The sequence below is a fragment of the Notolepis coatsorum genome, assembly GCF_963971535.1.
Source record: "Notolepis coatsorum genome assembly, chromosome: 9".
Lineage (NCBI taxonomy): Eukaryota > Metazoa > Chordata > Actinopteri > Aulopiformes > Paralepididae > Notolepis > Notolepis coatsorum.
In genome coordinates, this window is record NC_140173.1 from 40,155,698 (window position 1) to 40,179,513 (window position 23,816).

Consider the following 23,816-nt stretch of genomic DNA (forward strand, 5'->3'; position numbering starts at 1 on the left):
TACATGACTGAGATGGGGCTGTGGTACATGACTGAGAGGGGGCTGTGGTACATGACTGAGAGGGGGCTGGTACATGACTGAGAGGGGGCTGGTATACATGACTGAGAGGAGGCTGGCACATGACTGAAAGGGGGATGGCTGGTACATGACTGAGAGGGGGGCTGGTACATGACTGAGAGGGGGCTGGTATACAGGACTGAGAGGGGGCTGGTATACATGACTGAGAGGAGGCTGGCACATGACTGAAAGGGGGATGGCTGGTACATGACTGAGAGGGGGGCTGGTACATGACTGAGAGGGGGGCTGGTACATGACTGAGAGGGGGCTGGTACATGACTGAGAGGGGGCTGGTACATGACTGAGAGGGGGCTGGTACATGACTGAGAGGGGGGCTGGTACATGACTGAGAGGGGGCTGGTACATGACTGAGAGGGGGCTGGTACATGACTGAGAGGGGGCTGGTACATGACTGAGAGGGGGGCTGGTACATGACTGAGAGGGGGGCTGGTACATGACTGAGATGGGGCTGTGGTACATGACTGAGATGGGGCTGTGGTACATGACTGAGAGGGGGCTGTGGTACATGACTGAGAGGGGGCTGGTATACAGGACTGAGAGGGGGCTGGTAGACATGACTGAGAGAAGGCTGGTACATGACTGAGAGGGGGCTGGTACATGACTGAGATGGGGCTGTGGTACATGACTGAGAGGGGGCTGTGGTACATGACAGAGGGGGCTGTGGTACATGACTGAGAGGGGGCTGTGGTACATGACAGAGAGGGGGCTGGTACATGACTGAGAGGGGGCTGTTGTACATGACTGAGAGGGGGCTGTGGTACATGACTGAGATGGGGCTGTTGTACATGACTGAGAGGGGGCTGTGGTACATGACTGAGAGGGGGCTGTGGTACATGACTGAGAGGGGGCTGGTACATGACTGAGAGGGGGCTGATATACATGACTGAGAGGAGGCTGGTACATGACTGAGAGGGGGCTGGCTGGTACATGACTGAGAGGGGGCTGGTACATGACTGAGAGGGGGCTGGTAGATGACTGAGAGGGGGCTGGTATACATGACTGAGAGGGGGCTGGTACATGACTGAGAGGGGGCTGGCTGGTACATGACTGAGAGGGGGCTGGTACATGACTGAGAGAGGGCTGGTACCATGTATTGTGCATCATTGTAGGTCAAACCATTAAAAAGTTTATTTCCACGGCAGCCATTTTGGATTTTGGTCTCTCACAAATGTTCCCCGCCTTTTAAAAAAATACACCCCGGCTAAATTCGTTGTTTAACCCTCCTAGATGACAAATCCATTGAGAAACGAAGTGCCACAGATGACCCAACTACTACGTCCATATCGTATCGTCATAATATTATTTAAAAAATCATTAGGATAAGGGTTCCCTTGATAAAGATGCATGAAAAGGCTGTATAATATACAACACCAGTAGCTCAACTGCAAAAACTGCTTTTCTTTTATTTGATTAGATTTATTTGGAAATTAAAAACACATCATAAAAACTAATTATCTTGACCAATTTGTATTCCTGAGGATATCACCTAAAAGCATTCATTAAAACACTTATTTCCAAGGTGGTCCTCGATGGAAGACATAAAAACACAGCACATATAGCCTACTCAACTGCTAATTTTTGCTCAACTGCAAAAATGTATGCCTACTTATGTATTAAGCCTACAGGGAAAAACACATTCATAACAGGCAGCAAAGTTTATTTTCAGCCAAGTATGGTAATAAGGTAACTATTAGGATATATGGTATGGATTACTTACTCTTAATAACTTATTACTATCTGTGGTAGCTCTAGTCTCCACCTACACAAATTGTTTTTGTGCTGTCCATTGACCATGCACCTTCACGTGGTAGGCACATTAACTGTAGGTCAAACTCCCCAAACAAACACACCATTGATTTAATTGCCATATAAATCACATACAAAGATCTAACTATTACTCCTCTCTGAACATATAAAACAAGAAGGTGATCTATTAACTGTGTAAACCTTATGCAATATTCATCATTGATATTTGAATACTTGAAATCTGTATGAACTGAGTAGTTAGTATCAAATGAAATAAGATGGAACAGCTCCATGCATTCATTGAATAAACAACTATTTGCTCATTACCAGTATGGTATTATTTAAATTGTACAGCTTTTTGCACATCTTTGTCAGGGAATTCCAACTATTCTGGACCTGAATGTACCAGTTCATTGTAATCATCACTCTCTCCTTATGTGATGTTTAATGGCACACTATCGGAGATGAGGGAACTCCATGCCGGAGTGCCCCAAGGGAGTTGCCTGGGTCCCTTATTGTATGCAATCTTCATTAATGATTTACCATTAGTACATAATAATGCATCAATGGAGATATATGCAGATGATACTACCGTGTATGTAGCGGCGGAACAATCTGAGTCTGTTAATAGGTTATTGCAAGATGAGATAGTGCTAATTTCCAACTGGGTAAGTGAAAATAAGTTAAAGTTAAATGTTGCAAAAACCAAGAGTATAATGATACTCAAAATATACATCTAGATCAAATCCTAAATTAAATCTAGTTCTGAACTGTGCTGATATCGAACAGGTCAGGGAGGCAAAACTGCTGGGTGTTGTAATAGATGAAACACTTTCTTGGTCGAAACACATTAGCAATATGGTGGCTAAGATGAGCTGTGGTACTTCAATGATCAGAAGGTGTAGAAATCTGTTGACTAATGGTACAGCAAAGCTTGTACTACAATCTTTGGTCTTATCACACCTGGACTACTGTCCTACTATATGGTCTAACGCCTCTAGGCTTGATCTGAACAAAGCTCCAGTTACTGTAGCTCAGAACAGGGCGACACGCCTCGCTCTGCGCTGCTCTGTGAGGAGTAGTGTTGGAGTGATGCATGCCGCGCTGACCTGGATGACAGTGGAACAGAGGATGGCATGTAGCCTGGTAACTTTTTTGTTTAATATCTGTAATACTGGGAAACCGGAGGCTTTGCACTCACAACTGTACCCAACTAATATGAGACATGGATATAGCACAAGGCAAGCATTAGATTCATGCTTTACTTTACCTCTACCAAAAACAAATGCTCTGAAAAAGACGGTAATGAATAATAGAGCAGTTGCTTATTGGAATAAAATACCCAGAAATATAACTATGATAAGGAACAAATTTATGTTTAAAAAAAAGTTTTAAATTGCGCTCATGAATAATGAGTTACATTTTGGCCATTGACTTTTGAAATGAGTATGGAAATATAAAGGTGATCGGTGACTTGAGAAAAGTTATGCTATAATATGAGTTAAAATCATATATATGATTTTGATCTGTTTTGTTCTTATGGACTGAATATGTAATTTGTATTTTATGGTTGAGAATTGTGATATCTAACTTATGAATATTGAGTGAGCTTTTATTCACTGTTTTGTTCGTTGTGATGTTTTCTTGTGAGTACTTCAATGTTTGTGGTTTTATATTTTTATTTTACTTTTTTTGTGTGTGTTTGTATTTTTAATGTTTGGACCCCAGGAAGAGTAGTCTCACTTTGGTGTAGACTAATGGGGATCCACAATAAAACAAAAAACAAAACAATGTCTAGTCAAGCCAGGTTGTGGAGGAGAGAGACAAGGATGAACAGGCTATAGACTACTTTGCTCATCCTGAGCCTGCTATGATGCAGGTGATTTTACATCACCACCCATAAGTAGATTTTTAGTTTTTGTTTATTTATTAAGGTAATATAAAGCGTGTTTCGAACGTTTTTGAGGTTGTTAAATACACGCTTTTGATTTATTTAAGTGGCAAGTGACGTCTTTTTTGTGCTTATTTGAGAAGGGTCCAGCTGCACAGCCGGAGAGCAACGCTCTCAGGGCCGCGCTGTGACTGCTGTTCTGTCACTCCCAGTAGTGGGCCGGTCGTTGACCAAACTTTATTTAAATTCTTTATAAATCAATTATAACAAACATTACTGTTTTGCTTGTTTGTTTTTTAATCTGTTTATTACTTCATTGTTTTATTTTTATTTTTTTTATTTATTTCATTTGTTTTTAATTTATGTTTGAAATAAATAAACGCATTCATTCATTCAAGATATTGTGTGAGCAAAAAAGAAAAGAAAAATACATGTTATGAAGTATAGTTAATTTACTATATGTATACATCCTCTGGCCTGTTTGTAGAACTTCCCTGTGTGGTTAACAAAGCTAAACCCTATTGATATGAAGTCTAATGGGAACATGAGAGGATGCTGGCATGTGCTGCTATGTTCATGGCCCTCAGAGCGTTGCTCTCCGGCTGTGCAGCTGGATACTATTGGCTTATTTCTCACCAGGTGGACAGAGCCTTGGTGCTGAAGTGTCATTCGTGTACTGCAGTGAAAGGGTTAACGTGTGCCTTGGTCATAAGATCTGCCTATCATTTATTTTTTATTTCTACTGTCCCAGTTTTGATATAATATACATAAATAGGGGTGGCATTCCCTTCGCCGTGCATGGCGGTGTGAGTGGCGTGCTGGCTGTTTTGTGTTTTCCTTCGGTCATGGCGTGTATGCACCTCCTCTGTCGCGGATGTCTTTAATTGGCATGATGCAACACTCAATGTTAGCGTGTGTGTGTGTGTGTGCCTAAAAGCAAAGATGCCAAAGAATTATGGCATCATTAACTGAACTCAGTCAAAGTTTTGCTTGCTTGTACACAGTGGTTGCAATTCCCCCTCCTCCTCGCAGTCCTCGCAGCCAGTCATCCACGGAGCAAGAGTTAAAATACGTACATGGCTATAGGCTTCTAACACGATTGAATAGGCAAAATTTCGTTTTAAATTCTTTAATTCACATTTGTTTATTTCATTTAATTTTTCCTGACATAATGCTACCTGCCCTGACCAGATCCGTGACTCTGTTGCTATACAGATGAATTATCTTCTCAAAATAGTATAAGTGTCTATCTTTTATGCGTATTTTACCACTGGTTGAAAACCACTGCTGTAGATCACTGCCGGTACGTGTGCTGGGAGCACACCGTTTAAGTTTGAAAGTTGAAAAGTTTGTGTGTCTGAAACGCTATTATTTCAGCAAGGACTGTAAGTGTTTATTTGACGTTACTGTACGATATAAGTGTGTATTAAAAGACGGAGCTGTTAATGTGTGCAGAACCTTTATTTCAGCGGGGACTGTACGTGTTTATTTGACGTTACTGTACGATATAAGTGTGTATTAAAAGACGGAGCTGTTAATGCGTGCAGAACCTTTATTTCAGCGGGGACTGTACGTGTTTATTTGACGTTACTGTACGATATAAGTGGATATAAGTGTGTATTAAAAGACGGAGCTGTTTATTTGTTGTAAAAATAAGACAGCACCACACATGTGAGCAGTAACAATGCAATTAATTAATGTCTTGTTGTAATTTGTATATACCCAATGTCATGCGTCTTCTTGAAGCAGGGAACATAGGACCTTTATTTCAGCATTTGGCAAGCCTTTATTTCAGCGGGGAACATAGGACCCTTTTTTTTCGGGAGCGTTCGGGAGCGGGTGGGACCGGGGAACATATAACCTTTATTTCGGGAGTGGGGAACATAGGACCCTTTCTTTTAAAAAAAAAGCGGGGAACATAGGACCCAGGGAACATAGGGATGAGTACCAAAATGTATCTCCCCCCTCCCATCTTATAATTATAGACCTCATATAGTCATCAAATAGATGATTTCAGCTTGACAACGTAAACTACAACATTCTAAATGGAGTTTACTTCCTTCCTGTTACAGTGTGTGTTAACCCTTTCACTACCACACTACAGACGGTTAACCTGTGGTAGTGAAAGGGTTCCCCTGACAAGAACCGGTCTGTAGGTGCTGCTGACTTACCAGTTTACTGGAGGAGGCACCTTCACCTGTCTTGGCTCCTGTGAGAAGAAAAATTACATAACCTCATAAACCATTCTTGATTTTTTTTGTTTGTTAAAGGAACACGCCAACATTTGGGGAAATTAGCTTACCGTCTTAGATACCAGTTTCCTCTCTGTGTGTTCAGTAGAAAGCTACTGTATCTGGCTGCACGTTAGCCTAGCTTAGCACAATGAATGGAAGCGGACAGTGCCGGTTAGCCTTCGGGAGAGGTCAAGTCAAGTCAAGTCAAGTCAAGAGTTTTAATTGTCACGGCATACAGGTATACAATGAAATGCGGGAGGTGTTAGAGGTGTTAGTTGGACAATGCCTAGGCTAACCGGCGCTGTCCGCTTCCATTCATTGTGCTAAGCTAGGCTAACGTGCAGCCAGATAGCTTTCTACTGAACGCACAGAGAGGAAACTGGTATCTATCTTATTGTCTCTCTCTGGAGAAGACGGTAAGCTAATTTCCCAAAATGTTGGTGTGTTCCTTTAAAACAACCACAAGGTTGAGAGTGCATGTTGTGTATGTCTTGATGTCATGTATGTTGTGTATGTCATAAATGTTTCAATTTCAATAAATGAATTGAAAATGGGGGACCCTGATGTAAACAAGACGAAAGTATTTCTCTGGTCTGCATCCCCTTAACAATTGTGTGTATTGAGCCGTACTGTACTGTACCCATTCTGCAATCTGTTAATAAAGTTTTCATTCATTCATTCATTCATTCATCTGATCTGTGAACATGACACGGTAGTCATTCTAATCTGCCCTCTGCTCGGCCCTTCTGATCACAACCTCCCACCCGTCTCCCCTGTGTGGATGATAAGATGGAGGGATGATATGACATCTTCCTTTATCCTATTCAACCTAAAGTTGAATCTAAAATATGTTTCTGACAACTACTGTAGTATGAACAAGTTTGATAGTACAGCATATGATACTTACACTAACCGTATGTTCTATAATGCCTCGGCCAGCCTATATTTAAGTAAATTATATTGTTTACACTGTTTATTCTTCTCGTATTTTTATATTCAGAGTTACATATATTGTCTATACTGTTTATTTTTCCTCATCTTTTTATATTCAGATACAATTGTATTGCCTACATTTAGGTCTTTCTACTATTACCCTGCCCGTACCGGTACCCCCCCCCCCCCCCCCCCCTCCCACCATGCTGCTATGACGCCCAAATTTCCCCAAGGGGATCAATAAAGGAATATCTCATCTTATCTCCTACAATCCCATGTAAGCACACCATTGTTTGGCACGCTGGTGCTCTGGTGCGACACCTAGTGGCCTCGTGGTCATCTATAGCACCTTTAAAGGGGACATGCATTGCTATTCCTTGCACTATTTGGGCAATTTTGGAACACATCAGAACGTTTTTTTTCCAAAAAATGCATTGTTTTATATTTTTGATCAAGTACTCAAAAGCATAATTTTTCAGCCTCAGGATTTCAGGCTATTTTTAGGCTCAGGCTACCATAGAGGGGGGGGGGGCGTTAGTTATGCAAATCAGTGCTATATTCACGTCAGCAAAACTGTCAAATCAGAACAGCTTAGTTGAGTGAGGGAAGATCTCGTGAACTCGAGACAAGACTGATGAGTCAATATGGTAATTAGAGACACAGACCCATTGATACTAACCCCTATTGCTATAATACAATGCTAAATACTGGAAAAAGCCATTTATAATGCATGTCCCCTTTAAGCAGAGTGTTACTGACTCTGTCCTTGTATATGTAAGGGATAATGTATAGCTACGAGGTCATTGTCGCAAAATAATTGACCGACACGGAGTTTAGAATACCGAGGCGCCTCGCCAAGGTGTTCTAAACGTAGTGAAGGTCAATTATTTATACATTATCCAGCTTATTACATGGCTAACTTACTAACAATATACCTAATTAATTTTACACCATCGACAAGACGAGATCAAATGCAGACGCAGTTGTTCTGTGGCTCCGTCCACTGTCAGCCCAAATAAAGTTATATTATTATCGCCGGCAGCCGGCAGGTGTGTGGACTGATTGCACTGATGCAGTGTGTGTCAGTGGGCTTGATTGCTCCAGCTGCGAACAGCGGTCATTATTGCCAATAATCACCGGTGATTATTGCGCGTTGCCCATGGCAGCGGTCAGTTATCGAAAAATAATTCACCGCTGTCAGGGGCTATTGACCAATCACAATCAAGCATTTCGGCGAATGTGAAAACGTCATGTAATAAATATATATATATTATGTGTTATGTATGTAGGCAGGTTGTTTTGTTGTTTTTTGTCTCCCTCCTGTGTAACATAATCTATCTCTCAGGGTCTCTCAGTTCCAGCAGCAGCTGGTCAATCACCATCTCACTCCAGCAACAGCAACAGCAGCAGCAACAGCTGGGGCTCGTCAGCAATCAACCTTTCTCTCTCCCTTCATATATCCCATTGTGTGCAGTGTTAGCCAGAGCTCTGTCGGTGTCTGTGGTGGTAATTATATCTGGTGGTGTTGGTGGTAGAGCTCTCATTTTGGTGGTATAGAGCTGTGGCTCTTTGGGATACATTTGTGTCAGAGCTGGTCAAAGCTCTGTTTGAGCAAATTTTTGGTGTGAGCTAGTCAAAGCTCTGTGGGAGCAATTTTTTGTGTGAGAGCTGGTCAAGGCTCTGGTTCTTTGCCATTTTCTATAGTATTGTACCTTTTGTGTTCCTGCCTGTTTACATTTCTGTTTATCCCATAACCTGTTTGTATATTTGTTTGTTCCTTTGTCACCCAGCCTATGGTGATTCCTTTTCTTTGTATTAATCTTTTGTTTCGCACACTGGGACAATTGAGGACAGGAAGATACCCTGGGTCTTAAGGCTGAGCCCGAATGTTCGAACGTTCCAACGTTCGTTCGTTATGTTAACATTCGAATTCTTAAATCAAAATTCTAATTTTTTTAATAAAAAAAAGAAATTGTTTCTTTTCATTCTGTTTGAACCAATGTGGTTTTTCTTCACAGTTGCAGATAAAGATTAGGCTACACTAATATTATAGTATTAAAAAAAACGTTATATTCATTAAAGAAAGTTGATTTAATAAAAAGGAGACTCATTTAATCAGATTAATCACTTTATTCAAATTGAGGATTTAGTTTGAGGATATTAAAAAAAAAATTATAAAATTTTAAACTTTGATATTTTTAATTTATTTTTTTTTAAATTAAAAACGAAGGTTCTAACGTTCGTTCGTAAAACCCTGACGAAGTTCGAATCCCAAAAACAGGCTTCGGGGACAGCCTTACTGGTCTACATTTTGCATCACATAGGTGACCTGATGTTAAAGACACCAGCCTTAGAGTGAGCACCGCCACCTGTCCTTTTGTATTTCATTTGGTGCCACTGGTAGTCCTCCTTGATCTCTGTGTTGCTGTGTTTATAAATAAATACTATTATTTTGCAAACTGTTTCCATGGTTTTGTGTCACTGCACCCTCACCTACCCTGTCTGTGACCTTGTGTTGCGTCCCCTTACTGGGGTGCGTAACACAGAGCCATGATATCAAATATATATCAAAAATAAAATAAAATCAAATGATAATGAGTTGCCTCCTACCCTCCTCCTTGGTGACGCCCAGACATCCCATCAGCTCCTGGAGGGAGAGGGCCTTGTCGTTGCTGATGTCACAGTACTCCACGAACTTCTTCACACACTTCTTGGGTTTGGACTTCTTGCGCAGGAAGCGCTTGAAGGGTTTGATCTCCTTCTTGCCAATGTCTCCGCTGGAGTTCTTGTCCAGCTGAGCAAAGTACCAGTGGACCACGCGTTCCTCCAGGGTGTGGCTGGGGTCCGGCTCTGCCATCCTGCACCACACAACATACGTTATTGGTCGACTTGCCTTTAAATATAAAGCACCAGCTGATTGGAACAAACTGCCTAGTTCACTCAGATCTCTCACTTCTTACCGGTTATTTAAGATATCTTTGTTCACTCATCTACAGACTACTTGCACTTGTTACTGATTTACTGTGTTAGGGCTTACATGTTGTTCACAGATCAAACTATAATTTTGTATGTGTTTTATAAGGGAACATATATATATTGGTGATCCTCTTGGGAGGAATCAGTGTGGATTGTGGGGGTGAGCTTGGGAGAGCGTATGTCAGTGTATAAGTGTATTTTGTTGTCCTGTGTTTTGTTTTGTTATGTATTGTATTGTATGTTTTGTATCCTATGTTAATTAAGGACCCCCTCGAAAACGAGATAGCATATCTCAAGGGGTTTATCCTTCTAATACATTTCAAATTTCAAATAACATACCCTTCAGTATGTACTACCTCATTTCTGCATTTTGTTTGCATTTTGTACTTCATTTTGTACTTTAGTTTGTACTTTAATTTGTATATCGTATATTTTGTATAGTGTTTGGTCTTTATTCTTTTTACTACTTTTTTACTGTATGAAGCACAATCTCAGGAGGCTCATACAGAACCAAGCATTTCACTGTAATGTACCTTATTATACGTGACAAATCAAACAAAACTTCAACTTGAGTACAAAGCTCATTGACGTGTTAGATACAAAGGCCCCCTGTGGGAATGGAACCCTAACCCTGGCAGCGTTAGTGCCTTGCTCTACCCACTGAGCTAAACAGGGAATGGAACCGCTAACCCTGGCAGCGTTAGTGCCTTGCTCTACCCACTGAGCTAAACAGGGAATGGAACCACTAACCCTGGCAGCGTTAGTGCCTTGCTCTACCCACTGAGCTAAACAGGGAATGGAACCACTAACCCTGGCGCTTCTATACTTTAAGCAAGTGGCTTGTCCTTCCTCGTTCCCATTTTGCGCTCTGATTGGCCACGCACGTTTCTGGTCATGTGACATGTGCGCCAATCGTGGGACGGCAAGTTTTTGGACGGTTAAGCTTAGGCGCTCTTTCGAAGTTGGTTAAGGTTAGAGTTTGTCTTAGAGCGTGGCAATAGAATGCCTGCCCTGATTCCAAACTCTAACCTTAACCAACTGCGAAAGAGTCGCCTAAGCTTAACCAGTGATAAACTAGGCGTTAGGTAGTTTGCAGGCTGTTAGACCCGGAAATAGGCGCAGAACTTGCCATCCCACGATTGGCGCACAAGTCACATGACCAGAAACGTGTGTGGCCAATCAGAGCGCAAAACGGGAACGTGGAAGGACAAGCCACTTGCCTACCCACTGAGCTAAACAGGGAATGCAACCACTAACCCTGGCAGCGTTAGTGCCTTGCTCTACCCACTGAGCTAAACAGGGAATGGAACCCCTAACCCTGACAGTGTTAGTCAATCAATCAAATGTATTTGTATAGCACATTTAGACATGACACTTGTCAACCAAAGTGCTTCACAGTAAGTCGCATAGCTAAAAACAAAGAAAAGTGCTAAAGTATAGAATAAACAGAAAATATAAACAACCAACGGACAGACAAAGAAACAAAACAACACTTCAACAAGCAAGGCCAGAGTCAGAGTGAGTCAGGGAAGTTATTTACAGTGTAACTTATTTACAGTGTAACTTATTTACAGTGTAACTTATTTACAGTGTAACTCATTTACCATGTAACTTATTTACTGTGTAACTTACTTACTGTGTAACTTATTTACTGTGTAACTTATTTACAGTGTAACTTATTTACAGTGTAACTTACTTACTGTGTAACTTATTTACTGTGTAACTTATTTACTGTGTAACTTATTTACAGTGTAACTTATTTACTGTGTAACTTATTTACCCGTGTAACTTATTTACTGTGTAACTTATTTACAGTGTAACTTATTTATGGTGTAACTTATTTACAGTGTAACTTATTTACTATGTAACTTATTTACAGTGTAACTTATTTACCGTGTAACTTGTTTACAGTGTAACTTATTTACAGTGTAACTTATTTACCGTGTAACTTGTTTACCGTGTAACTTATTTACTGTGTAACTTATTTACTGTGTAATTTATTTACTGTGTAACTTATTTACTGTGCAACTTATTTACCCGTGTAAAATATTTACTACTGGTGCGAAAAATTTGCCACAGCCCAATTCACATAGAGGGTAAATGTCAGAACGTTGTAGTTTCATGTCTAAGGTTTAGACTCTCTCTCTGGTCTGGTGTCTCGTGAGGCAAACCCCACCCACCTGGCACGACCTGCAGGTTACAACAGAGGAAAGAGTTTGATGGGCAGGTGAGAGGCGTACCTGCCGGCGGAGGCGGGGTCAGTGACAGCGTGCACCATGTCTGTCGACAGAGCGTCAAGAACACTCGTCAGGAACTCCATCTTCTTTGCCCCAGGACAGCCTGCAAAGTAAACACACAGGAGATAGATGAGTGTGTGTGTGTGTGTGTGTGTGTGTGTGTGTGTGTGTGTGTGTGTGTGTGTGTGTGTGTGTGTGTGTGTGTGTGTGTGTGTGTGTGTGTGTGTGTGTGTGTGTGTGTGTGTGTGTGCGTGCGTGCGTGCGTCTGTCTGTCTGTCTGTCTGTCTGTCTGTCTGTCTGTCTGTCTGTCTGTCTGTCTGTCTGTCTGTCTGTCTGTCTGTCTGTGTGTTGATTGATTATTATTATTTGTTTTTAATTATCTTTTTCCTCCTTCTTTTTCCGTTTTTCTCCCATCCCAATGTTAGTCGTTATGCCAATTCCCAATCCCCTTCCTGGTCGTTGCTACCGTCGGTCTGGGAGGGCGGAGACTATCACATGCTTCCTCCGACACATGTGTAGCCAATCAACCGCTTCTTTTCACCTGGCAGCGCAGACTCTCACTGGGAGAGTGTAACGTGTGGAAGGTCACACTACCTCTCCCAGATCCTTCCCTCGCTGTGCAGGTGCCCCGACCGACCTGTAGGAGTCGCTGTTTACAACAACCAGGACCCACCCACCCTGCGGGCTTCCCACCCGCTAACACTGCCAATTGTGTCAGTATGGACGGTCGGCCAAGCTGGAGGCACCACAGCCGGATTCGATCCCACTGTCTCTGTGGTGGTAGACAGATGCTTAGTCCGCTGCGCTACCCGGCCGCCCGATTGATTCTTGACTTGAATTGAAATGGTGACATTAATGAGCTGTGTTTTCTGGAGCTAGCTAACTGCTGCCCTCGTTGTAAAAGGTTGCTACTCCGGGTTGTGGTGGCAGCCAGGCGAGGAAGAAACAAAGTATTTAAAATGTGGTGTGAGACCAAGACAGTGCTGATAAATACATTATTCCAATTAGATTGAATAAATATAATGCTAATTTATTTAGCACATACTCTCACACACATCCAGAAACTCTTCTACAACAGTTTCGCACACATTAATTTAGTTTGACAGTTATCATCATTTCATTGAGCTGTAATTAACACAACAAACAGCCTGTTCAAGCTGCTGCGATCAGGCAAACGCCTGCGAACACCAGCAACTAGGACAGAGAGACTTTGGCTCAGCTTCTTCCCCCAGGCCATCAGAGTCTTGAACACTGAACTCTCCACACACAAGCACACATGAGCACACACACAACACACACACTGTACACGCTCACACACTAGCAGTCACTTTAACATGAACACACACACACTCATGCTGCACACGCTCACACTTATGGTCACTTTACAAAATGAAAGGTCACTTTAAAAAATAGTATAGTATAACTTGCGATTGTATAATATAGCATTGTATAGCAGTGTACATAAAGACCCAGTGCCTCATCCGTAGCTAACAGTGTATTGCACTATCACAGGACCTAGCATGTCTTACCATGCTCTTGTAAAACTCATGTACATATACCTGATATGCCCTACTTTGATTACTTGTATTATGCACAAATGTCGTATTCTCATCCTATTGGATTCTTATTATTGTATTATTCACAATCGTTGCAGGCAAGACCCCCCGCATTTCACTGTATACTCTTGACTTGAGATTCAATGTCCCCGATGACATCACTGGTGGCCGTATTCAAACCAATTTACATTCTATACCACCTTAAATGAGATTAAATTAACCCCCTGATACGCTGCCGTGGCAACGGCGTGGAATGCCACCGCCATAGGTGGCCCAATAAACATCCATCGAGGGAAGTGAAAATAACAGACATTAGCATTAACAGGAGAAACACATCAAGTCAGCAGAAGGGAAATAAAACAGTCACAGTTGAGCTTTTACTCCTGTTCGTAAAGTGCCAGACCTCCCCCATTCTGGTCCAGGTTACCTGTCAATCAACCCAGAGGCCCCCAAACTGTTAAGTCTTTAACTCCAGGCTGCAGAGCGCTTAGTGTAGATGAGAGGCCCCTGAGCCTGAGTCATCCTCACCCTAACCCTCACCCTAACCCCCAAGATAGAGCCTCAAACTGGGCATGCCCTCTCACACACACACACACACACCCCTAACCCTAACAATAACCCCCAAGATAGGGCCTCAAACTGGGCATGCCCTCTCACACACACACCCCCTAACCCTAACCCTCACCCGCCAGACAGACTGGACCACATCACTCTTCAGACAGACAGACAGACAGACAGACAGACAGACAGACAGACAGACAGACAGACAGACAGACAGACAGAGACAGACAGACAGACAGACAGACAGACAGACAGACAGACAGACAGACAGACAGACAGACAGACAGACAGACAGACAGACAGACAGACAGACAGACAGACAGACAGACAGACAGACAGACAGACAGACAGACAGACAGACAGACAGACAGACAGACAGACAGACAGACAGACAGACAGACAGACAGACAGACAGACAGACAGACAGACAGACAGACAGACAGACAGACAGACAGACAGACAGACAGACAGACAGACAGACAGACAGACAGACAGACAGACAGACAGACAGACAGACAGACAGACAGACAGACAGACAGACAGACAGACAGACAGACAGACAGACAGACAGACAGACAGACAGACAGACAGACAGACAGACAGACAGACAGACAGACAGACAGACAGACAGACAGACAGACAGACAGACAGACAGACAGACAGACAGACAGACAGACAGACAGACAGACAGACAGACAGACAGACAGACAGACAGACAGACAGACAGACAGACAGACAGACAGACAGACAGACAGACAGACAGACAGACAGACAGACAGACAGACAGACAGACAGACAGACAGACAGACAGACAGACAGACAGACAGACAGACAGACAGACAGACAGACAGACAGACAGACAGACAGACAGACAGACAGACAGACAGACAGACAGACAGACAGACAGACAGACAGACAGACAGACAGACAGACAGACAGACAGACAGACAGACAGACAGACAGACAGACAGACAGACAGACAGACAGACAGACAGACAGACAGACAGACAGACAGACAGACAGACAGACAGACAGACAGACAGACAGACAGACAGACAGACAGACAGACAGACAGACAGACAGACAGACAGACAGACAGACAGACAGACAGACAGACAGACAGACAGACAGACAGACAGACAGACAGACAGACAGACAGACAGACAGACAGACAGACAGACAGACAGACAGACAGACAGACAGACAGACAGACAGACAGACAGACAGACAGACAGACAGACAGACAGACAGACAGACAGACAGACAGACAGACAGACAGACAGACAGACAGACAGACAGACAGACAGACAGACAGACAGACAGACAGACAGACAGACAGACAGACAGACAGACAGACAGACAGACAGACAGACAGACAGACAGACAGACAGACAGACAGACAGACAGACAGACAGACAGACAGACAGACAGACAGACAGACAGACAGACAGACAGACAGACAGACAGACAGACAGACAGACAGACAGACAGACAGACAGACAGACAGACAGACAGACAGACAGACAGACAGACAGACAGACAGACAGACAGACAGACAGACAGACAGACAGACAGACAGACAGACAGACAGACAGACAGACAGACAGACAGACAGACAGACAGACAGACAGACAGACAGACAGACAGACAGACAGACAGACAGACAGACAGACAGACAGACAGACAGACAGACAGACAGACAGACAGACAGACAGACAGACAGACAGACAGACAGACAGACAGACAGACAGACAGACAGACAGACAGACAGACAGACAGACAGACAGACAGACAGACAGACAGACAGACAGACAGACAGACAGACAGACAGACAGACAGACAGACAGACAGACAGACAGACAGACAGACAGACAGACAGACAGACAGACAGACAGACAGACAGACAGACAGACAGACAGACAGACAGCCAGACAGACAGACAGACAGACAGACAGCCAGCCAGACAGACAGACAGACAGACAGACAGACAGACAGACAGACAGACAGACAGACAGACAGACAGACAGACAGACAGACAGACAGACAGACAGGACCACATCACTCTTCTCTTAGCTGCCAACGCAGCTTTTAGAAGTTAAAATACTATCTGATGACAAGCCAACATTGTTAGTAGTAGTAATAGAAGTAGTAGTAGTAGTAGTCAGGGCCGCCTCAGGGGGTGTGCGAGCAGTGCGTTCGCACAGGGCCTCGCGGGAAGCGGGGCCTTGCAAAAAAAATAAAAAATAAAATTATTTTATTTTTAATTTTTTTGCGAGGCCCCCCTTCCCGCGAGGCCCTTTTTCTTCACAGACCTAAAATCTAGTTTTGCTTATATGCTTATATATTTCACATTAGACACGTTTGTAGAATGTGTATGACTTGTTCCTGGCTCTGAGGCTCTGCAGGCAGCTCTGAGGCTCTGCAGGCAGCAGAATTGGTTTCAATGAGGGGAGGGGTTACAGGTAAGGTAGCGTCTGACTATTTCGCGCGTGCAGCATTGGAGGTTATGCCAGCCAAGATGAAGAGGACATCGTTCGGCAGATGGACTGAAGATGAAAGTTGTTGCATGTTAGACAGTTCAGTCAGGCTAGCCATCCCGGCTAAAGACAGGGACAGCTAGTTAGCTTTAGCTACGTTATAATATTGAGTGCTAACGTGTGGTTTAGTCGGGATATAGCCATGATGATGTCGGCTAGTAGCTAGCTTAGCTAAAGGCTAACTAGCGTTAGCTAACCTAGAGACAGCGCGTGCAGCATTGTTATGCCAAGATGAAGAGGACGGTCGTTCGGCAGATGAACTTCGTCAACTCCACGCGGTTGTCTCCATCCTCTTGGACGTTTGGTGAGTTTTTAATGCACTCTATTCTATTCCCGCCGTGGATATCTCTCTCTCTCTCTCTCTCTCTCTCTCTCTCTCTCTCTCTCTCTCTCTCTCTCTCTCTCTCTCTCTCTCTCTCTCGGGAGCCAAACGGGCCGACTAGCTGTTGTAGTACTAGTAGCTAACGGTGTGTGGCCTGGTGTCAGCACCTGGTGCGAGGGAGGTGAGCTTGGTGTTTCATTATGAGAATATCTCCATGCTCAAGTCGGCTATAGTCCGCGAGGGACTTGTTGCCGGCACCGCTATGGTAAACACCACTCTGTAGTGGGACGTGTATTGCCTTCTTTTTCCCTTCTCTCTTCGTATGAGAAGAGGAAAACACAGCGGCTGTCTGAAGTGTTGGCCTGTATTGCTTTTCTCACGTTGTACAGTTTTTCAGTGGTAGCCGCATAGCTTGCTTCTGCGTTAGCTAATGTTAGCGATAGCCGGGTTGAGCTAACTGTTAGCCAGTTAGCTGTTTAGCTACGACGTTAGCTGCTTGTTTTCGCTCGGCTGGGAACGTTAGCTTGATGCTATCAGTTAGCCTAGAGTTAGCTGTTAGCTTGTGCCACGACCATTGACATTAGCCGTGAGAATAGCAGGCCCTGGCACTCTGACTACGACATCATCTTTGACAGAAGATGTAGTCGGGCCTGCACCATGACAAGGCTCCGGCCATAGCTTCTTTTTGTCCCGCCAGCGAGAGGCCTTTCGTCAACGTGGAGACCTGTGTTGCGGCCTTTCGCCCTGCGTTCCTTGGTGCAGGTAAGATGTCCATTGGACATTACCCCACTCTTCCTTCCTTCCCCTCCTGAATGTTTTGTTAATAACGATGTTTTTTCCAGGCAAAACATATGTTACTTCACAACATTTGGAGATACGACATGTGCTGTGTGTGAATTGTCTTGGTCGTTTGTGTAGCTTGGGTAGCGTTGGCCAAAGCTGTGTGTGGCCTGGTGTCAGTACCTGGCTACTCTATTTGCAGTTAGCCTATTTAGCTGATGTCGGCCATTGGCTCCTTGCTACTTTGTTTTCTCTGGTATAGACCCTCTTCTCTTTGGATTTAAGTGTTGATCTTTGTCCTTTTGGATCTATGTATATTCATGTTGCCTTTGTGAAGTTATCTTTTCCTTCTGTTTTGTTCTTCCATTAAAAGTTGAATATCCTTTAGGGGCTCATCTTTGCTTATCTCTCTCATACATGCTCTCTCTCTAACACACACACACACGACACACAGACATGCTCTCTCTCTCTAACACACAAACACACATGCTCTCTCTCTCTCTCTCCCTCTCTCTCTTTCTAACACACACAGTCTGCCTATGGCGGCCTTTCTCGATGGCTAGGCTGTGCTCGCTGAGTCTGTACCTAGTCAAGGATCTTCAGTCACAGTGCTCAGGTATTCTGCCACTGTGTACTCTCTGTTTAGGGCCAAATAGCATTTCAATTTCTTTCCAATGTGTCTCTCTCTCTCTCTCTCTCTCTCTCTCTCTCTCTCTCTCTCTCTCTCTCTCTCTCTCTCTCTCTCTCTCTCTCTCTCTCTCTCTCTCTCTCTCTCTCTCTCTCTCTCTCTCTCTCTCTCTCTCTCTCTCTCTCTCTCTCTCTCTCTCTGTACACTGTATATTGACTGTAGAACGGGAGCTCTCTCTCGCTCTCTCTCTTGCTATATGTTGACTGTATCATGTCCAGCCTCAGGCAGCGCTATTATTTAAGAATATGTTGACTGTATGAAAAAAAAAATATATATATATATATATATTTTTTCTTTTTTTTCTTTGACCTTTTGGGGGGGGGGGGGGGGGGGCTCGCGTTTAAATCTCGCACAGGGCCTCGCATTTCTCCCAGGCGGCCTTGGTAGTAGTAGTAGTAGTAGTAGTAGTAGTAGTAGTAGTAGTAGTAGTAGTAGTAGTAGTAGTAGTTGTAGTAGTAGTAGTAGTAGTAGTAGTAGTAGTAGTAGTAGTAGTAGTAGTAATAGTAATAGTAGTAGTAGTAGTAGTAGTAGTAGTAGTAGTAGTAGTAGTAGTAGTAGTAGTAGTAGTAGTAGTAGTAGTAGTAGTAGTAGTAGTAATAGTAGTAGTAATAGTAGTACTAGAGTACATACATACTCTATAATTGCATACTCCATATATACCAATAGAGGAACATCTATCATTACTTACTCCATAGATACCAATAATGGAACATCTATCATTACTTACACCATAGATACCAATAATGGAACATCTACTATCATTACATACTCCACAGATACCAATAGAGCAACATATATCATTATTTACTCCATAGATACCAATAGAGCAACATCTATCATTATTTACTCCATAGATACCAATAGAGCAACATCTATCATTACTTACTCCATAGATACCAATAGAGCAACATATATCATTACTTACTCCATAGATACCAATAGAGTAACATCTATCATCACTTGCTCCATAGATACTAATAGAGCAACATCTACACACACAGCCAGCATCACAAGCAGAACTTGGGAGGGGGGGGGGCTATGCAATAGCAGCATGAGGGACAACTCAAGTGGAATGACCCTAATGATAGTAATTGTGTGTGAGGGCTGTATAGTTTTAAGACTGCAGGGGCCAAGGTTGTTCTGGAAGAGCTGAAGGGAACAGAGGCCCGAGAGAAGCTTCCTGGATTCCTGCTCCCAGCTCTCCTTCTCACTGCCACCTCTTTCCCCTCAGACTCCACCTGTGGACGACAAATTCTTCCCGGGTTTTGCAGCTCATTTTTACAGCCCAGGCCTGCGGGCCCAGATTCTCCTAAGCAGGAGATAATAGCATGCTTCACCCGTCTCTTAACAGGTGGCGACCAGCGCTGGGGTAAACACCCAGTAGCACGCCGCCTCCTCCTCCACCTCCCCCCCCCCCCCCCCCCCACCCGAGCATGGGACCGTGCGTCAGTCAGCCTGCACTAAGCCAAGGGTCAACTTAGGGAGGGGTCACGCGAGATTGACTCGAATGGTTTGTTTTTGTTTTCTTCTAATTCATTACAACTCAAACCTTTTCATTACCTCCTTTTCTTTTCGTACGGTATATTTTATGTGTGATACGTCCAAACAATTGCATACATCCTGGTCACGTATCACTGATACAGTGATACTATAGTCACCTTGCTGCTGCTTTAATTATCTTCTGGTGGTAAAGTGAAAGTGGGTTAGGGTTAGTAAAAGTTCAATCAATCAGTCACATTGATTGATTAATTGATTAATTTATCGGTTGGGTGATTGATTCATTAACCCTTTCACTACCACACTACAGAAGGTTAACCCTTTCACTACCACACTACAGAAGGTTAACCGTCTGTAGTGTGGTAGTGAAAGGGTTAACGTCTTAAGCCCGGAGCCCTATTTTCTGAAAATCCACCTAAAATACATACCTAGGGACATCTATGGACCTCAGTGAATGTATTCCCAGTGTCAGAAATATTGTGTCTATTACTAGGCTTACTTAAATTGTGATGAAACAAAGGAGAATATGAATTATGATTTTTCTTTGCATCTTTGACAGTGAATAACACCATGCTAAAAATGACCAGACATGAAAACCTGCCACTGATCTCGTGCAGTAGGCCTACCTTCTTGAGATCACGTGTACGAAAAATCTAAGGAAATGAATAAAGGGAAGATGATTAAACAGAAGGTTTTGTAGATACAGTACTGATTTCTCTCATCCGGACCAATGCAATTTGAAATATTATTATAGAATATAGAATAGCAGGCTTATAAATTACCTTATTATAGACAATTCGCACATTTATGGATTGTGCCAAATCGTATCTTTCAAATGACAGAGTTCAATTTGGATCACCAGGCGTGCATAAGAACAGATAATGAAATCTACTGTATGTACAGTAGGTTTTTTATTCTGGCCAGAATGCCGCCATTTTGAAACTAATTTCAATTTGATTGTTGCTACATGCTAAACAATAGAGGACAAAAGAAACTAACTTCAATATATGCCAATAACATTACGTTTTGTGGTTTATTATCCCGAGTAATAAGAGATATTAAAAAAATGCATACAGAAGTAATTAGCTTGAAGCCCCATAGAGGCCTTTGGGAAGTGTCATTCCAACACTCATCGAAAGCTCTCGATGTTCTCTTCAAAATGGCGTCAAAAAAACGACTATTCCCAACGGTACATTTTTCAAGATGGCTGACTTTCGCGAACTAAACAGAAAAACGAAAACAAAAATCTATCTAATAACACTTTAACCTATTGGTAAACTAACGTATTGATGATATCATACATTATAACTGCTGTTGTGACATGGTATGATGTTTATACTTGAATACGTTTGAGGGAAAAAACTATTTTGTCAGACAGTCTGGAGAGATTGATTCATGACGTGATGTCATTTGCGGTCCAGCCCCCGGACCGCACGGGCGCGGAACAGGTTAACTTTCTGTAGTGTGGTAGTGAAAGGGTTAATCCTTTGTCGTGTGGCAGTGAAAGGGTTAACCTTCTGTATTGTCACAGTGAAAGGGTTAACCATTTGGTAGTGTGGTAGTGAAAGGGTTCCTTCATTCATGCCGAATGAACGGACGTGTTGGCCATTGTCAACGCTTCAAGTGGTGTTGGGTTTGTCTTCTCTCTGGTGTCCGAGCTGCTTCGTTCACACTCTCTACAGTAGGTGCTCCTGCAGACAGATGGGTTTAGTAGGTCCTCGGCGTGCCAGACATCATAAAACATCTCCCCCACCTGTTCAAGGTGCCTGCTGGGCTTGTTCTAGTGCTTTCGTCTAGACACAACTGAAGTTTCTCGTTCCGAAAGGAGGTATCCTTTCCCTTCCTAAGTCAACACCTACTCTCACACAATGATACCTGGAATGAAAGTAACGCTCACTAAGGAATACTATGGAAGTAGTAACCCTTAACCCTTAACCCTGTGACCCTTTGGACAGAGGACATCATTTATATGTTTTTTTTAACAAATAACCTCCACCTGAATGGGCTTAATGGTGTTTAGAAATTAAACCCTTCAAACACAGCTTAGCCAGATGCGGCTACCTGAATGAAAAGCTAACTACCTGACTGAGAGAGTAACTACCTGAGAGACTAACTACCTGACTGAGAGACTAACTACCTGACTGAGAGAGTAACTACCTGAGAGACTAACTACCTGACTGAGAGACTAACTACCTGAGAGACTAACTACCTGACTGAGAGACTAACTACCTGAGAGACTAACTACCTGACTGAGAGACTAACTACCTGACTGAGAGACTAACTACCTGAGAGACTAACTACCTGAGAGACTAACTACCTGACTGAGAGACTAACTACCTGAGAGACTAACTACCTGAGAGACTAACTACCTGAGAGACTAACTACCTGACTGAGAGACTAACTACCTGAGAGACTAACTACATGAGAGACTAACTACCTGACTGAGAGACTAACTACCTGAGAGACTAACTACCTGACTGAGAGACTAACTACCTAAGAGACTAACTACCTGACTGAGAGACTAACTACCAGATGGACTAACTACCTGAGAGAGTAACTACCTGACTGAGAGACAGACTAACTACCTAACTGAGAGACTAACTACCTGACTGAGAGAGTAACTACCTGAGAGACTAACTACCTGACTGAGAGACTAACTACCTGAGAGAGTAACTACCTGACTGAGAGACAGACTAACTACCTGACTGAGAGACTAACTACCTGACTGAGAGACTAACTACCTGACTGAGAGAGTAACTACCTGAGAGACTAACTACCTGACTGAGAGACTAACTACCTGACTGAGAGACTAACTACCTGACTGAGAGACTAACTACCTGACTGAGAGACTAACTACATGAGAGACTAACTACCTGACTGCGAGACTAACTACCTGACTGAGAGACTAACTACCTGACTGAGAGACTAACTACCTGACTGAGATAGTCACAAAACTGAATGATTTGTTGGACTCAGTAGGACTTGTTTGTGGTTTGGTGAATTTCATGAAGACTAAATGTTCTCTCTGTAATCCAGCAGGAATCCCAATGGCCTTCCAGTTTATACAAACGCTGAGCCATCAAATAATGTAGTCTCGCTCTCCTCCTCCCCCCCCCCTCTCTCTCTCTCTCTCTCTCTCTCTCTCTCTCTCTCGCTCTCTCTCTCTCTCTCCCTCTCTCCCCCTCTCTCTCTCCCTCTCTCCCCCTCTCTCTCTCTCTCTCTCCCTCTCTCTATCGCACTCTCTCTCTCTCTCTCTCTCTCTCTCTCTCTCTCTCTCTCTCTCTCTCTCTCTCTCTCTCTCTCTCTCTCTCTCTCTCTCTCACTCTCTCTCTCCCCGTTCTCGCTCTCTGTCTCTTGGCAGGAGGAGAAGGTTTGCATGGGGGCGGGACAGACGGGCTTCTGTCTGTCCAGACAGCGTTTAGCTGAGGGGCAGGACACAAGTGTTCCTGCTGTCACTCAACGGAAATTGAGTCTGGCCATTTTCCGTCCTGTCCCCGGGCTCTCAGCAGAGAGACTGGCTGTATTCTTGATTCCTTAATGATTATAATTATGTAATCCCTGACTTTGACAGATGTGTTCTAAAATAAGAGCAGGTAAAGTGAAGGATGTCGTCCTGCGCAGAACCATGACCCTTTCACCGCCGCACTACCAAAACCGTTAACCCTTTCACTGCGGCGACACACAGAGGGTTAACCCTTTCACTGCCACACGACAGCCGGTTAACCCTTTCGGCGACCGTCGGTTGTGTGATAGTAAAGGATTAACCTTCTGTCGTGTGGC

The 23,816-nt window shown here is 43.5% G+C and overlaps 1 protein-coding gene across 1 annotated transcript in view; it reads right to left on the reverse strand.

The window, feature by feature from the left end:
• Positions 1–23,816, reverse strand: part of smoc2 (SPARC related modular calcium binding 2) — a gene marked incomplete at its 5' end in the record, with an annotated part of 121,479 nt that overhangs the window by 1,987 nt on the left and 95,676 nt on the right. Inside the window, 3 exons of the mRNA XM_084321847.1 lie at positions 5,887–5,924; positions 9,493–9,740; positions 12,099–12,198. Coding sequence (XP_084177973.1) covers positions 5,887–5,924; positions 9,493–9,740; positions 12,099–12,198 — 386 coding nt within the window. The remainder of the gene's footprint in view (positions 1–5,886; positions 5,925–9,492; positions 9,741–12,098; positions 12,199–23,816) is intronic.